A 15889-nucleotide genomic window follows, 5' to 3' on the forward strand; every position below is an offset into this window, starting at 1 on the left:
GAAATTGCACTTTTTTATAATATGCAAGAATAAGTATACAACACTAGAATTCTCACACAAAAAAAGGAAAGTTTCCTAAGAAGGAAATAATTAGTGACACTGGTATTACCATAAAAAAATAAAATGAACCAAACACTAAATAAAAAACAGAATAATAAAGTATTGTAAGAAAAAATGAATTTGTGGTTTTGATATTTCCCTTCAGAAAAAATGAAATAACTACTAAAAAAATCAAAATAATGAAGTTTTCTAAGTAAGAATGAATTAGTTGCATTGATATTACCCTTTAAGAAGAAAGAAACTATAAAGTAATCAAAAAATAACAAATTTACACACAATATATAAAAAAATTTGTGCTTTCAATAATATGCAAGAATATGCATATGATAGTGGAATTTTCACATAAAATACAATTATAATGAAACTGCACAATTTTCGTAGTATGTAAGAAATAAGCACATAGTAGTGCATTTTTCACAGAATTGCAATTTATACACATAAATTACTTGCGTGTTTATATTTTGTATTCACCCAACATCCAAAATATACCCATAAAAATCGACAAAAAACTGAAGCAAAAACGCACACAAACAACCTAATAAGAAAACACATAAGAGGCTTCAGCCCAACAAGAAATCGACCGACCCAAAATAGGGGTCAATCAAAAAACGTCCAGCCCAATACAGAACAACACACACAACAGGAAAAAAACAACTAGCACACATCTTGAAGCAGCCATCAACAGTTAAAAAAACCGACTAACCCAAAAGCTAAAAACTCAGTCAGCTGACGTGTAGCTAAAGTATTTAAACAAAGGGCAGAGGAGTGTAAACATATCACTCATCAGTCGGCGCCAAGGCCCTGGTATCCATGGCGGGGTCGTTTCTCATTGCCGGATCTAGCCGAGGGGGAGGCCGCAGCTGCGGTAGGGGGGTTGCGCGTCGATGTTGAGCCGGATCGCCTTCGCGTTCTTGCGGTGGAGGCGTAGTGCGTTAGTCTCCGTTGTGGAGAGCAAGCAGCGGAGGACCGTCGCGAGGAGCTATTTCTTCGGATCAACCATCGCGGAGACGTTGGACTGGCGGGAGGAAGCTACATACGCCGCGCCGCCCTCTCCCTGGCCCGCTGCCACATCGGGGTGGGATAGGCGCAAGTCATCATTGGCCGGTCCAACATGGTAGGACGTGTTCGGTTCATCCTATGTATGCCTCGCATCTGCCTTAAGACCTCATTCGGTTTGGAGGATTTTCATAAGAAAAACGTAGGAACAAGAATTGCATAAAAAAATTTTCTATAGATGCATTCGGTTCGTAGGAAGCATGCAGATGATTTTCATAAGAATACTATTTATTTCCTGTATTTTTTGAGAAAAGTACACATCCGCTCAAAGCTCATTTTCTGTATAGGAACGAGGCAAGACAGTTCTTAGGATGACAAATGTCATCCTATCAAATTCCTACACTACTTTTAATTTCTACGTTTTAATTTTCTCTAAATCGAAGGAGGCCTAATATGTGCTGGATATTAAAGGTGCCGATCAGTCCGAACTCCGAAGGTATAAGGGTAGTTTGAGGAGGCCGATTTGGTCGCGACAAAAACTAACCGGTCACCGACGAGTTGGTCCGACCGGTGAGCCGGGCTGTAGATGCTCTTGGAACTAGTTCACCCCTCTTTTTTGTGTTTTTTCGCACCTGATGCCTTTTCTCTTCTACCCCGTTATCTCCGACACTGGAACCCAATCCGTTTGGATCGAACCAAAAAGAAACGTCAATCTGTCCATCAGTCACTGGGCACCAATCACACTGTGGATCAGTCACTGGACGCCGTGATTGGTTCGAGCAACGGCGGCACCATGGCGCGAACAGAGATTCGTGGCACCATCGCGCCGGTGCGTCACGCCCACGCGCGCCTCCGAGCCAGCGGGCCGCGCACGGCACGGCGCACCGCCGTACCGCCCCTCCCATCCCGGCGCTCTGCGCACGCTGCGGCTGGCTGCCTCGTCCCGTGCCGTGCCCGGAGGCCGGAGCAACCGGCGCGCACGCACCATATCGGTTCGGTCCGCCGCCGGGCGCGAGGGCCAGACTGGTCGCGGGTGCCCGTCACCGGCCCGCGCACCCGGAGCAACGGGCTCGACGCGTTCCTGCCGGGTCCCGGCCCGATCGTGCGCGGGCATTTCGCTTGCGCTTATCGCCTCGGGCTCGGGGCGCCCTCCTGGGCCTGGCTGGTGGCTGCCACGGTGAGGTTCCTGTACGTGCCGAGGGGAGGGAGACCCGTCGCTGTGCGCAACCACCGCACGACCGCTGCTGGTCCACGAGCACGAGGTGGGCTGCACGAGCGCCTGGGGCCCGGCCGGCGACCGGGGCGCTCCGTCGGAGGGGGATGCGCACGACACGGCACCGCGCGCGTCGACCCGTCTCGTCTCATCACGGGAGCGGGTAAAAAACCAGACCACTCGGGTGGCGGCTAGTAGCTCGTGGTGGTATACTACGTCGTACTAGGCCCGTACGCCCGCGCGGTGGTTGCCGCCGGGCGCTGTGCCGCGGGTCAAACAAAGGTGGCGGTGGCGCCCCCGCCACACCGCCCCAACAGTCGGCGCCACCTCACGCACGCATGCGGCCGCACCGTCAAATGCCGCCGCACCGTAAAACGCTGCTCCACTTGAGATGGACGGCTGGACCTACTCCACCGGCCCGCCCCCTTAAGACCCACCCCGCCGCACCGCCCACGCACGTTCGCGCTCGCTAGCTACACAAACCAAACGCCTCGTCCGTCCGTTCCTTTCCTTCCCTCCACCGCCGACCGATCGGAGCCAGCTTTGCTCTCGTTGGTAGGTGGCATGCAGGAGCCCGGGCGGCGGCCGTTCGCCGGCGCCGTCGACCTGCGCCGGCCCAAGGGCTACCCGGCGCCGTCGGCGACCGCGCAGGCGGAGGTGGGGGCGGCGGCGGCGGCGGAGGGGGAGGCGCACGGCGACCCCTGCCCGCGCTGCGAGTCCAGGGACACCAAGTTCTGCTACTACAACAACTACAACACCTCCCAGCCGCGCCACTACTGCAAGTCCTGCCGCCGCTACTGGACCAAGGGCGGCACCCTCCGCAACGTCCCCGTCGGCGGCGGCTCGCGCAAGAGCTCCTCGTCGTCGTCGTCCTCGTCCTCCAGCCCCAAGCGCGCCAAGAACTCCAAGCGCCGCCGCGTCGCGCCGGCCGCGCCCCCGGCGCCCGAGGCTGAGCCCGGCGCCGACGCCTCAGCCGCCGTCGCCGCGACGACGAAGGAGGCCGCGGCCACCGAGGACGTCACAGCAGCTGAGGATCCCGCCGCAGCCCCTACGGCGGACGGGTGTTTCGCTTTCACAGCCAGCGAGCCCGACGCGCCACCCGCGAAGGAAGGGTGCTTCACTCTCACGGCCGGCGAGCCTGACGCGCCACCCGCGGCGGACGGAGACGGGGGCTTCGCTTTCACGGCCGGCGAGCCCGACGTGCCACCCGCGGCTGACAGAAACGGGGGCCTGGCTTTCACCGATCACCCGTCGGTGGCGCTCGGGCTCGGCGTGGCGGACGAGGCCGGCGGGAAGGAGCTGGCGGACCCGAGCCCGTTCGAGTGGCCGTCGGGCTGCGACCTGGGGTCCTACTGGGTGGCCGGCGTGTTCGCCGACACCGATCCGGCGCTGTTCCTCAGCCCGCCGTGAACCGTGGTTGAGCCGAGCACGGCACGGTCCGAGGAGAGCTGATCTGAGCTCCCCCAACCTTCTTACTATCATCATCGTCTGCCCGGATTCCGGCCAGTAGTATTTGGAAATTTTTATGTCACTACTCACCAGAGGAGTCGATCTAAGAAGCCGTTTGTCTTAGTGCCTGATCGGAAGGCTAACCTAGAAGGTGAGGTGCCTGTATAAACCAATCAGTACCCGGTCTGCTCACGGCGTGTTTCAAGCCCTGAAAAGATTTCCCTTTCGCGATTAGCGAACTACCACTACCACTCATTATACTACTCCAGTGCTTGTTTGACTCCTCCCACCACATGCTCTGCTGCTCATGTTACGATTTTCACCGTGCTGCTCATGTCGATCATGGCTGCTGAGACCTGGATATGTACTTGTAGCTAGGCCGCACTTCTACCTCGCTGGTAGCATTCCCTGAGCGTCGTGAAGAGAGGAGAGCGTGCCGACCACGTACAGGCACGGTGCACTAGAGCACAGGGCATGTCCAGATTGCTCATAACTCCGTCGCGTACAGTACAGCGCAGGCATGAACAGATTGTCCAGATTGTTCCATAACTCCATCATGATCCGGAACCAATCGGCGGCGTGGGCGGCGAATCAAGGCGGCATGAATTCGGCCGCGTCGCGTACCACCGAGGGCAGGCGCAGGCGCCCGCCGGCCACGAATTATTGTCGCCCGCCCGCCCACGAATTATTAGATTCGACGAATCGCAGCGGCCGGTACGCAACGCGACGTCGTCGGGGGACGGGCGGGGGATATGTTCGTGTTCGGTTGGACGTCGGCGTCGGTCGGCGGACCTTAAATCGATTTCAATTCACGGGCGGGGCGCGGCAGAGGCCGACAGCTCGCTCGCTCGCTCGCTCGCCCGCGATTCCGACGGCGACGGCCCCCGGCCCCGACCGCGACGGGACGGACGCGCGCGCCGCGTCAGGGATGGGCTCGGCTCGGCGTCACGTGTCGGTCGGCCGGTCGATTCGGCCGTGGTGCGGGGCGACGTGTGCGGCGGTGGACCGCGGGGGGGGAGGGGGCCCGTCGACGTCGATCGCCTCGTCGCCTCGCCGGTGACACGACCCGGGCCGGGCGTACGTACGTACGTACGCGGCTGACGGCGACCCGACCGGCTCGTCGGGTCCGGATGTCTGGGTCGCCGCCGACGCCGGCTGTTGCCGCAGGCGTCGGCGTGACGGTTCTGGTGGCTGGGTATGCAGTCGTGTCGTTTGACGACGTTGCTGGTGGTGTGGATGGATATCGGTCGTCCGAGCCTCGGTGGTTTCGCGCTGAAATTCACGAGCAACCTTGCCATGTGTCTCGATCGACGAGTGCGGACCATGTTCGATGCACGGGATTTTCTGAAAATAGAATACAGGCTCCGCCGATTCAAAGAGATGTCTGTTTCTTCTTCTTTTAATTTATGGGATAATTGGTTTTATGCCTCTAGTTATGCCCCACTCGACAGAATTGTCCTTAATTTTCAAAAGCCAACTGTCTGTCCAACCCACTTTAGTCGTCTTGTGCTTTTGTCCTTTGATCGTTTGGCCATCATTTTAAAAACTTCATAACTAATTCATACTAAATCAGAAAAAAGCAAATAAGATACCAAAATGTTTGGGTAAACATCACCTACATGTCAATGCTATTTGCATTCATGACAAAAGTGTTGGAAAGTGCCCATCCAAGTTTTAACTCTTATCATACCACCATGAACAGTAAAATCTAAGAAAAATCAAAATATTCAAAAATATATTTTGTGGCAAAGAATGACAAATGTTTTAAGTGCTCGCCAAGTTTTACCAGAGAATGACATTCATGAAAGTCATGGTAAATTTTTTTTGGTTCCGATAGATGGTGCTATCATGCGTCCACGTTGATGGAGATTTCAACCCACGAAGTGTAACGACTGCGCGAGTCCACGGAGGGCTCCACCCACGAAGGGTCCACGAAGAAGTAACCTTGTCTATCCCATCACGGGCATAGCTTACAAAGGACTTGCCTCACTCAGATAGATCTTCACGAAGTAGGCGATCTCCTTGCCCTTACAAACTTCTTGGTTCAACTCCACATCACGATTGAGGCTCCTAGGCGACACCTAACCAATCTAGGAGACACCACTCTCCAAAAGGTAATAAATAGACAGTGTGTTGATGATGAACTCTTTGCACTTGTGGTTCAAATTATAGTCTCCCCAACACTCAACTCTCTCTCACAGATTTGGTTATGGTGGAAGAATAATTTGAGTGGAAAGCAATTTGGGGAAGACTAGAAATCAAGGTTCAAATGGTTGGAATAAAATTGTGATACTCCGATAGTTAAGCTACAGTAAACTCTTGCTAATCATGCCAGGTCATCATAATTAAACTTTTTCTAAATCTCACTTGTTTCAAACTAAGATCAAATTTAAATTCAAATAACAAGTCAAAATATTATTTCTTCAAACTATCAAATAAAAATGTGCTATGGGCGGAAATTTTTCACTAAGTAATTTTCATGTAACAACCAACAACTTTTGGGTTATTGAAATGCCCCTAACCTGATTAAAACTGTACGAGCAGGAAAATAATTGCCCCTTTTCAATTTCTAAAAATAGACAAAAAATTCCATTTAGCTTGAAATTTTTTGTGCATCTCTGGTATGTTACTAAGTATTTATGTACAAAGTTTGGACTAGAACAAACATCATTTGACATCTAAATCAATCGCAAAACCGGAGCTGAATAAGTTTGCACAAAAATGAATAAATGGAGAAAGCCCCTTGTGCACGTGGCCCATCTTTATCGTTGTTCCAGGCCCAGCCCATCTGGCCGGCCTTTCCCTTTCCTCTCACCAGAGGAGGCAGAGCGAGACGTGGCGCACATCCATGGCACACTGGCCATGGATGGCCAACACGTAGCCCCCCCGGGCCTATAAAGGCGTCCACCAAAAACCCTAGCACGCACTCGTCCAGCGTCCCTTGGTCCCCCTTTGCCTCCCTCCTCATCCGCTCGTTTTAGAGCTCGAATTCGGTGTGATCACCGCTGCCTTGCCCTTGTTGCCGTGGCCACCGTGATCACAGTCGCTCGGAGGCACGTCCTGGAGGGTCACCGTGCTCGGCTTCGTACGTTCCGGGGACCAGCTCGAGTCGGGGTGCCGCGTAGAAGTCGCCATCGCCGGTCTTCTTCACCGGCCGCCGCACACCATCGCCGATCCCGTCGCCCTCTACTGCTCCCGTCCCTCGCCGAGCCTTCCTTGTGCTCCTAGGTGAGCCTCTCCTTTGGTTTCCCCTATTTTCCCTTTCGAACCACCGTCGTAGGCCACCGCCATGCTCGATGCCGTCGGAGCTCGCGCTCACTGCTCCGTTGTCCGCGTTCCCGCGCGCCTTTGGTCGCACCTTTGGCCTCCCCGTGCGCGCCCACTGCTGCTCTCGGCAACACGCCCCGCTCCCTGCCCGCGTTCGTTGCACCCCTGGCCGCACTCGAGGAGACCCGCGCTTGCGGCTGCTCATCGCGCGCTCGGCCGCCAAGGATGGGAGCTCGAGCTCTTGTGTGTGCGCGCGTACTTCTGCCGTGTAGCCGTTGTTGATGCTGCTCCGATGCCGCTGCGTCCTACTGCTCTGCTGCGCCGCCACTGCCGTTTCTTGCCGATGTCGCTGCTGATGTCGCACTGCTTTCCACGGCCGCTGTCGCTGTCGCCGCTGCTGCCTGCTGCTCGCCGTAGGCCACGGACTGCACCCCGTGCGACCCCTGCGCTCAACTGCACACCCACGCGTGCCAGCCCGCTCGTGGTCATGGCCGTGGCTGGCTGTAGCCGCCATGTGCCTGTGCATGCATGCACAACCACGGTGAAGCCGGCTGGGCTCTATCCAGTGCCCAGCAAGCCGGCCCTCCTCTAATTGCTAATTAGATTAGTTAGATTAAAATTAGACTAACCCACTAACGTTGACAAGTGGGACCCATTCTCTAGCAATCCTAATTAGAGTAATTAAACCCTTGTTAAAATAAGTCAATCAATGACTGGTGGACCCAGTCACAACTTTGACCAGTCAACTACTGACTGGGCTAGTCCCAGTCAATGACATATGGGCCCTGCTGGACCCTTGACCAGTCAACATTTGACTGTTGACTGCTGAGTCAGCGGTCAATGGCCCCCACCTATCAGCCTGTAGCACACGCTGCTGGGTACGCTTTCGGGTGCACTTAGCATTTAGTCAATTTAATATGTCAAATTAAAATAAATTCAGAAAATCATTTAAATTTCGAAATTCAATATAAAATAAATCGTAACTCAGATGAAAATACTTTGTACATGAAAGATGCTCGGAACGACGAGATGAATCTGGATACGTGGTTCGTTCGTCCGTCACGCGTTCCTAGTATAGCGAACAAGCAACTTTCCTCCTCCGGTTATCTGTCCGAAAACGCGAAACACCGGGGATACTTTCCTGGATGTTTCCCCCCTTCACCAGTATCACCTCCTACTGTGTTAGGGCACTCCTAGCACCGTTACTTGTCATGTCATGCATTGCTATGCATCTGCCTGCATTATATTCATTGTTTCTCCCCCCCTTTTCTCTCCGATAGACTACGAGACTGACGCCGCTGCTGGTGCCCCGATCGACTACGCTGTTGACGACCCCTCTTTCTTGCCAGAGCAACCAGGCAAGCCCCCCCCCTTGATCACCAGATATCGCCTATTCTTCTCTCTACTGCTTGCATTAGAGTAGTGTAGCATGATACTGCTTTCCATTAATCCTATTCTGATGCATGGCCTGTCATTGTTGCTATAGTTATTGATACCTTACTTGCAATCATAAATAATTAGTATAGGATGCTAGTTTATCACCAGTGGCCCTACATTCTTATCCGTCCGCCGTGCTATACTATCGGGTCGTGATCACTCGGGAGGTGATCACGGGTATATACATACATACACACACACACACACACACACATATATATATATGATACATGTGGTGACTAAAGTCGGGTCGGCTCGTTGAGTACCCGCGGTTGATTCACGGATTGGGGGCTGAAAGGACATACTTTTCCGACGGCCCTCTGTGTGGATCTTTGTGGTGGAGCGACAGGGCAGGTTGAGACCACCTAGGTGAGAGGTGGGCCTGGCCCTGGTCGGCGTCCGCGGTTACTTCAAAATAACACGCTTAACGAGATCTTGATATTTGATCTGAGTTTGGCCACTGGCCTATACGCACTAACCAACTACGCGGGAACAGTTATGGGCACTCAACGTCGTGGTATCAGCCGAAGCCTTCTTCACGTCAGCGACTGAGCGGCGCGCGCCGGATTGGACTGGAACGCCTGCTCTTGTATTAGGGAGGCTAGGTCTGCTTACCGTCCGCGTTCGCAACGTGTAGGTGTGCAACGGGCGATGGGCCCAGACTCCTGCGCCATAGGATTTAGACCGGCGTGCTGGCCTCTTTGTTGTGTCTAGGTAGGGCTGCGACGTGTTAATCTTCCGAGGCCAGTGTGACGCCCGGGTAATTAAGCTACAGTAACCTCTGCTAATTGTGCCAGGTCATCACTCCTATTGTTGCTAATCCTCACCTGATCCAAATCTCTGTTCTCATTCGAACTCAAAAATTTAAGACAAAATTTCAAATTTGCGAAACATGATAGCTAAAATGTTCAATGTGTGGCAAAGAATCCCTGGATAATTGTCATGTTGGAACCGACCTCTTTTGGATTTCCAAGTGCCCATGGAATTGTTTTTAGTGGTCCAACAACATATTTATTAACCTTTCCAATTTCTAAAAATGCTTGAACAATTCCATTGGCCCTGAAACTTTTTAGGCAACACTACAATGTTGTACCTGAATTATTTGCTAAATTTCACATTCAATAAAGGTCTCTTTTGATGCCTTGTTTTCATCCAAAACAGTAGCTATCCTGTTTTTCCAAAATAAAAGAAATGGAAAGGGAAAAACAGAAACCCCCCTCCCCAAGTGGGCCTCGTGGCCCAGTTGGCCATCCCACCAGGCCAACCCCAGGCCGGCCCACACCTCGGCCTATAACCCCACTAACCCCCCACTCCCCGATCCCTAACCCACTCTTCCCACGCCACTCTCTCCCTCCCCCGATCTGGATCGAGATCGGGGGCGCAGACCTGGCGACCGCGCCGCCCTGACTCCCGCCGTTGTCGACCCCGTCGCATCGATGCTCGCCTCCCGGACTCCTCCTCGCCCTCCTCTCCTTTGCGCAACACCTGCCTGACCGCGACCTCGCCTCGTCGTCGAACCGACGCCGTCGCCAGTCGTCATCGCCACCCCGTCGCCGTCCCGTCGTCGACCGCCGCCGCCTCGAGCTCCGGCGCCTCCCCGACTCCTCCTCGCGCACACTATTGCACACCTACAGGGCCCGGTGAGGCCCCCTCCTCCTTTTCCCCCATCTCCTTTCCTTCCTGTCGCCGTAGGTCGCCCCTGCCGTCGCGCCCGAGCTCCCAAGGAGCTCGTGGTTGCCGCACCGGTGACCCGCTGTCGCGCGCTGGCCATCTCCCTGCGCGCCCACACTCCATGCGCTGCCGTCACCGCGTTGGGCGCCCGTGCCCAGCCACTGCCCTCGCCGCGTTGTTGCTGCGGCTGCTGTCCGCGCGCAGCCGTGCCAACCCCGCCTCCGCCCGGCCACGCCCTGACGCCGCCCTCGTCGCTCCACGGCGTCCGGGGCTCCTGCTGCTGGCCGCGGTCCCCCCCTCCATTCTGCGCTGACCGGTGGCCTCGCAGGAGGCCGCGCCCAGCCGTGGAGCCCGAGCCCCCTGGTGCCGTGCGTGCCCAGGTCCGGCCTCCACGGGCGCCCGCCCACTAACCCGCTCGCCCAGCGCCCGCTAGGCCAGCCAGGGCCACTGATCAAGGGCCCCCACGCCCAGAACATTTTAACAAAAAAGAGATTTAAAAATATATATATATATATAACTAAAAATAATTAATTAATTAGTTAATTAATCCTAATTAATTAACTTGCTAATTAAAACACTAATCTGTCACTGACTAATGAGGCCCACACTTAAATAATCCTATTTAGTTTAAACAAATCCTATTTAACCTTTGTCTCAATGACAGGTGGGTCCCACTGGTTATGTTTGACTCCAGTCAACTGAGTTTGACCTGCTGATGTCATGGTGATGTCATGCTGACATCACCTTTCACTATTCTGGATAATGTTCGATTTAATTAATTAAATAAATTTTAGAAATACATAAAACTTTGATAAATCATAGAAAATAAACCGTAACTCGGATCAAAATACTTTGTACATGAAAGTTGCTCAGAACGACGAGACGAACCCAGATACGCAGCCCGTTCGTTCGCCACGCAACCCTAACATATCAAACTCGCAACTTTCCCCCTCCGGCTCCTTTGCCCGAAAACGCGAAACATCGGGGATACTTTCCCGGATGTTCCCCCCCTTTCACCGGTATCGCCTCATACCGCGTTAGGGCACCCTAGCACCGATACTTGTCATGTCATGCATCGCTATGCATCTGTTTGGTTAAGTATTTATTGTTTCTTCCCCCTCTTCTCTCGCTAGACATCGAGACCGACGCCGCTGCTACCCAGTACGACTACGGTGTTGACGACCCCTCTCTCTTGCCAGAGCAACCAGGCAAGCCCCCCCTTTGATCACCAGATATCGCCTACTCTTCTCTATACTGCTTGCATTAGAATAGTGTAGCATGTTACTGCTTTCCGTTATTCCTATCCTGATGCATAGCCTATCCTTGCTACTACTGTTGTTACCATTACCTGCTATCCTACTGCTTAGTATAGGATGCTAGTGTTCCATCAGTGGCCCTACACTCTTGTCCGTCTGCCATGCTATACTACTGGGCTGTGATCACTTCGGGAGGTGATCACGGGCATATACAATATACTTTACACAGTTACATTACCTGTGATACTGTTCGGAGATGGGGGCTGAAGGGGCAGGTGGCTCCATCCCGGTAGAGGTGGGCCTGGGTTCCCGACGGCCCCCGACGGTTACTTTGAGGCGGAGCGACAGGGCAGGTTGAGACCACCTAGGAGAGAGGTGGGCCTGGCCCTGGTCGATGTTCGCGGATACTTAACACGTTTAACGAGATCTTGGTATTTGATCTGAGTCTGGCTACTGGCCTATACGCACTAACCATCTACGCGGGGACAGTTATGGGCACTCGACGTCGTGGTATCAGCCGAAGCACTTCGTGACGCCAGCGACTGAGCGGCGCGCGCCGGGTTGGACCGCGTAACGTGACTTCCTTTGTAATGGAGGTTGCTAGGTCTGCTCTCAGGCCGCGTACGCAACGTGTAGGTGTGCTATGGGCGATGGGCCCAGACCCCTGTGCGCTTAGGTTTAGACCGGCGTGCTGGCCTCTCTGTTGTGCCTAGGTAGGGCTGCGACGTGTTGATCTTCCGAGGCCGGGCATGACCCAGGAAAGTGTGTCCGGCCAAATGGGATCGAGCGTGTTGGGTTATGTGGTGCACCCCTGCAGGGAAGTTAATCTATTCGAATAGCCGTGATCTTCGGTAACAGGACGACTTGGAGTTGTACCTTGACCTTATGACAACTAGAACCGGATACTTAATAAAACACACCCTTCCAAGTGCCAGATACAACCGGTGATCGCTCTCTCACAGGGCGATGAGGGGAGGATCATCGGTTAGGATTATTCTATGCGATGCTACTTGGAGGACTTCAGTCTAATCTCTTCTACATGCTGCAAGACGGAGGCTGCCAGAAGCGTAGTCTTCGAAAGGACTAGCTATCCCCCCTTATTCCGGCTTTCTGCAGTTCAGTCCACATATGATACCCTTATTCCATTTGATACCAATGCATACATATGTAGTATAGCTCCTTGCTTGCGAGTACTTTGGATGAGTAATCACGGTTGCTTTCTCCCTCTTTTCCCCCTATCCCTTCTACCTGGTTGTCGCAACCAGATGTTGGAGCCTAGGAGCCAGACGCCACCTTCGACGACGACTCCTACTACATCGGAGGTGCCTACTACTACGTGATGCCCGCTGACGACGACCAGGAGTAGTTTAGGAGGATCCCAGGCAGGAGGCCTGCGCCTCTTTCGATCTGTATCCCAGTTTGTGTTAGCCATCTTATGGCAACGTGTTTAACTTATGTCTGTACTCAGATATTGTTGCTTCCGCTGACTCGTCTATGATCGAGCTCTTGTATTCGAGCTCTCGAGGCCCCTGGCTTGTAATATGATGCTTGTATGACTTATTTCATTTATAGAGTTGTGTTGTGATATCTTCCCATGAGTCCCTGATCTTGATCGTACACGTTTGCGTGTATGATTAGTGTACGATTAAATCGGGGGCGTCACAAGTTGGTATCAGAGCCGACTGCCTGTAGGAATTCCCCTTCCACACTCCTTGGCCGAAGTTGAGTCTAGACATTACAAAAACTTTTACTAACATGGCTGTGTGCCTTACGGGCCCACATCGCCATCTGGGTGGTATTAGGATCTTTTACTCCTCGATCCTTACACTGGGACTCTGAACTCTCTTCTATTCGGATTAAATGAATTTTGCAAAATCTAACTCTAGGTTCTCGTTGCTACTTCCTACCGGAGAACCCTTTCATTACGGATGATCTACTGCTTCAACAGAAGATTCTCACAATACTCTCCGATATTTTCTCGAGACCTTGTGCATGTTGCTTTTGCAATTCCCTACCACCAAAAAATCCCTATGGATAAATACTTACACCTGTCGTTCTTACTTTTATTCCCAGTTGTTCTTGTTATTACAAGATACCCCGAAATACTCATCGTTGTTTCGATAATCCTTTGAGCTTACTGCCTTGTTGTTCTTTGTCACCTGAATACCCCTACGGATAATTCTCGCACTTATTGAGTATCCGCTCATCCCCCAGTTGTTCATGTGTTTCACAATGGTCATCGACATACTGTTCGATCCTCCAAAAATCCTTAGTAGCTTATTGCTCTGCAATACTTGGCTGCTTGCATTATGGATGCTTTCCATATGTCTGGCAATATTCATCAGTATCCTTAGGCATCGTCTTTTTGATCCTATTGATTCAACATGAGTGCGAATGCACGCAATCATCAGTTGATCCTTTTAAATTATCTTTCCGGCTCAGACGTCATTTTAAACACGAGCTGGTTCTCAACAAATCCAATTGCCGTCGATTGTACCCCTAGGGCTATTCAACTTATCCATCCCTAATCAGAACATTGCTTCTGATCCCTTGAATTGAAAATCATAATTCATTTGCATTTGTGCTCTGGATTAGTCAGTTGTTTCCATAATCCAATGCCTTTGCATTCTTTCCTCTTCTGGTTGAGTACCGATGCTCACATAAGATCCTTTGAGGACCACCGGATCCTTTGTTGGATTTTATCTGATAGCGTCCTTCATATTCAATCCCTTTGGAAGTTCTCTCTCCATTGGTAAATCCTATCCTCTGATTGGCCAACCATGCTCTGCTTTCAAGCTTGTGGTATTTACTATTGAAGCTTGTGGTATATGTTTCCACGATACCCTGACGGGTTGAACATATGCCTTTTTCTAATCTGTGTGAACCCGGAAATTACTACGGGTCATACTCTACTGGTGTTATGACGGATAAAATTTCAACACCACAACTTCGTTGAAGGCGAGAAGTAAATGAAAGGTTATGCATTAAAGAAGTGGGAGTCGACCTTGAACTTTGTGTTCATGCCCATGGACACGATGTAGATCCTGTCATAGAAGCTTCTTGCAATATTAACTATTTCCTTGATATGACATCATCTGGTACCTATGTATTGATCATTTGCAATCATGATCCCGACCACATTTTCTCCTTGATTCCATTTCTCAGACAAGTTAAAGCACTTATCTTTTGTTGATCGATACATCTCTGCAACCTCTATTTTTGATCTTCCTCGAGTATTAACCTCTGGTATCTCGAGTACTGTGTTGCTTCCTGCGAGTCTTCATCTAGTATTGTTTCTCACCGATCTCGGATCCCCCAGGTTCTGAGATATTAGTCACTCGAGAACACCGATAAGTGAATCGATTCCGCACTCTGATTCAATAACTCTAAGTAATTCTTGTTGCTTACGAGTTTAATAATCCTTCAAGTCATTCCTAGCCTGATCGGCTATATCATTATCGTGCTAAATTTTAACTGTGCTACCTGGTCCTTAATCTCGGAGCACAACTTTCGATGATGAGCTAAACTTACATCGATCTTCCTCGTCATATCAGTTCACCTTGAGCAACAAGCTTGATTTAAAGTTTGTGTCCTACCCATGGTTCCAATGACCTTCCGCTTCATCATTTCTTTGACTCGATGTCGTTGCTGATTGTTTACATCTTGAAATCTCTCGACAAATGTGTCGTGAACATCATCAACCTTATGAGGTCTTCCAAGATATCTAACGAATTCTTGATGAGAAATAGCATCCTTTGCCCTCGATGATTTGGGTTATCATCGACAACATTATTGCATTCCCTCCAACACAAAACTTGTTCCTGTTTTGTGCTGTACCTTGAGTTCCTTGCTATCCAACTTATGTTATGTTCTACCGCGGAGTATTACCATCTTTGATGTCAAGAATGTTGTGAGGATTGCTCCACCACTTAAGAATTCTTGGTATAGTGATACTTCTCACCATGACCATTCTTTCTTGGTCCTCGTATTGATTCCAACCGGGGTACCAACAAGTGAACGGTGCTGTTTGGATTTTGCCCTTCTAGCAACCCTATTGCTTTGGAGTTAATGATCGATAATTCATTCTTAGCCTATCGGTTGCTGAACCACCATTCTAACGTTGATCATGCTACTATAAGCCCACATTTCGGTTGCACCTCTCAACTATGATTGATGGTGTATGTTTTCCTAGAGCATACAAAGTTATATCATTTGAATTGACTAGTGTCATCTTCTTGTTCACATTATTGTGGAAAGCCCTCCGTTTGAAATTCTCGATGAATTGTCGCTGAGCCCAACAGCCACCTTCTCATCCCCTCCTTGGTTTAATGATGAACTATTATTCCAGGAACCCTCTCCCATGGTTCATTTCCCGAGAATCTTGCAATGTCATTTCGACTATTTGTGTTGCACCTTTTCTTCTCGGACATCCTGAGTCTGAGGTATCATGACACCAATTAGATCTGCACCTCGGTCAGATATGATGGTTGGAACATATTTCCAAGAGTTATAACATTGTTCTTTAACCCGGTAAGGTGAT

General features: G+C 51.3%; 1 protein-coding gene and 1 long non-coding RNA gene across 2 annotated transcripts; both read left to right on the forward strand.

Annotated features, from left to right (window-relative positions):
- Positions 1–2499: 2499 nt before the first annotated feature.
- Positions 2500–3963, forward strand: LOC125509650 (uncharacterized). The gene has a single exon (XM_048674667.2). The coding sequence runs from the start codon at positions 2834–2836 to the stop codon at positions 3677–3679; it is 846 nt and encodes a 281-aa protein (XP_048530624.1). The 5' UTR covers positions 2500–2833; the 3' UTR covers positions 3680–3963.
- Positions 3964–6624: 2661 nt separating this feature from the next.
- On the forward strand, positions 6625–12936 carry LOC147971888 (uncharacterized). The gene is made up of 3 exons (XR_015604889.1): positions 6625–6946; positions 8266–8343; positions 12615–12936. It is a non-coding gene; the product is annotated as an uncharacterized LOC147971888 (long non-coding RNA).
- The last annotated feature ends 2953 nt before the right edge of the window (positions 12937–15889 follow it).

Source organism: Triticum urartu, chromosome 5A, assembly GCF_056163025.1.
Source record: "Triticum urartu cultivar PI428250 chromosome 5A, HENAU_Tu73, whole genome shotgun sequence".
Taxonomy (NCBI): Eukaryota; Viridiplantae; Streptophyta; class Magnoliopsida; order Poales; family Poaceae; genus Triticum; species Triticum urartu.

Excerpts from the sequence above, each read along its gene's own strand:
- LOC125509650 (XM_048674667.2), top strand. The coding sequence starts at position 2,834 with ATGCAGGAGCCCGGGCGGCGGCCGTTCGCCGGCGCCGTCGACCTGCGC.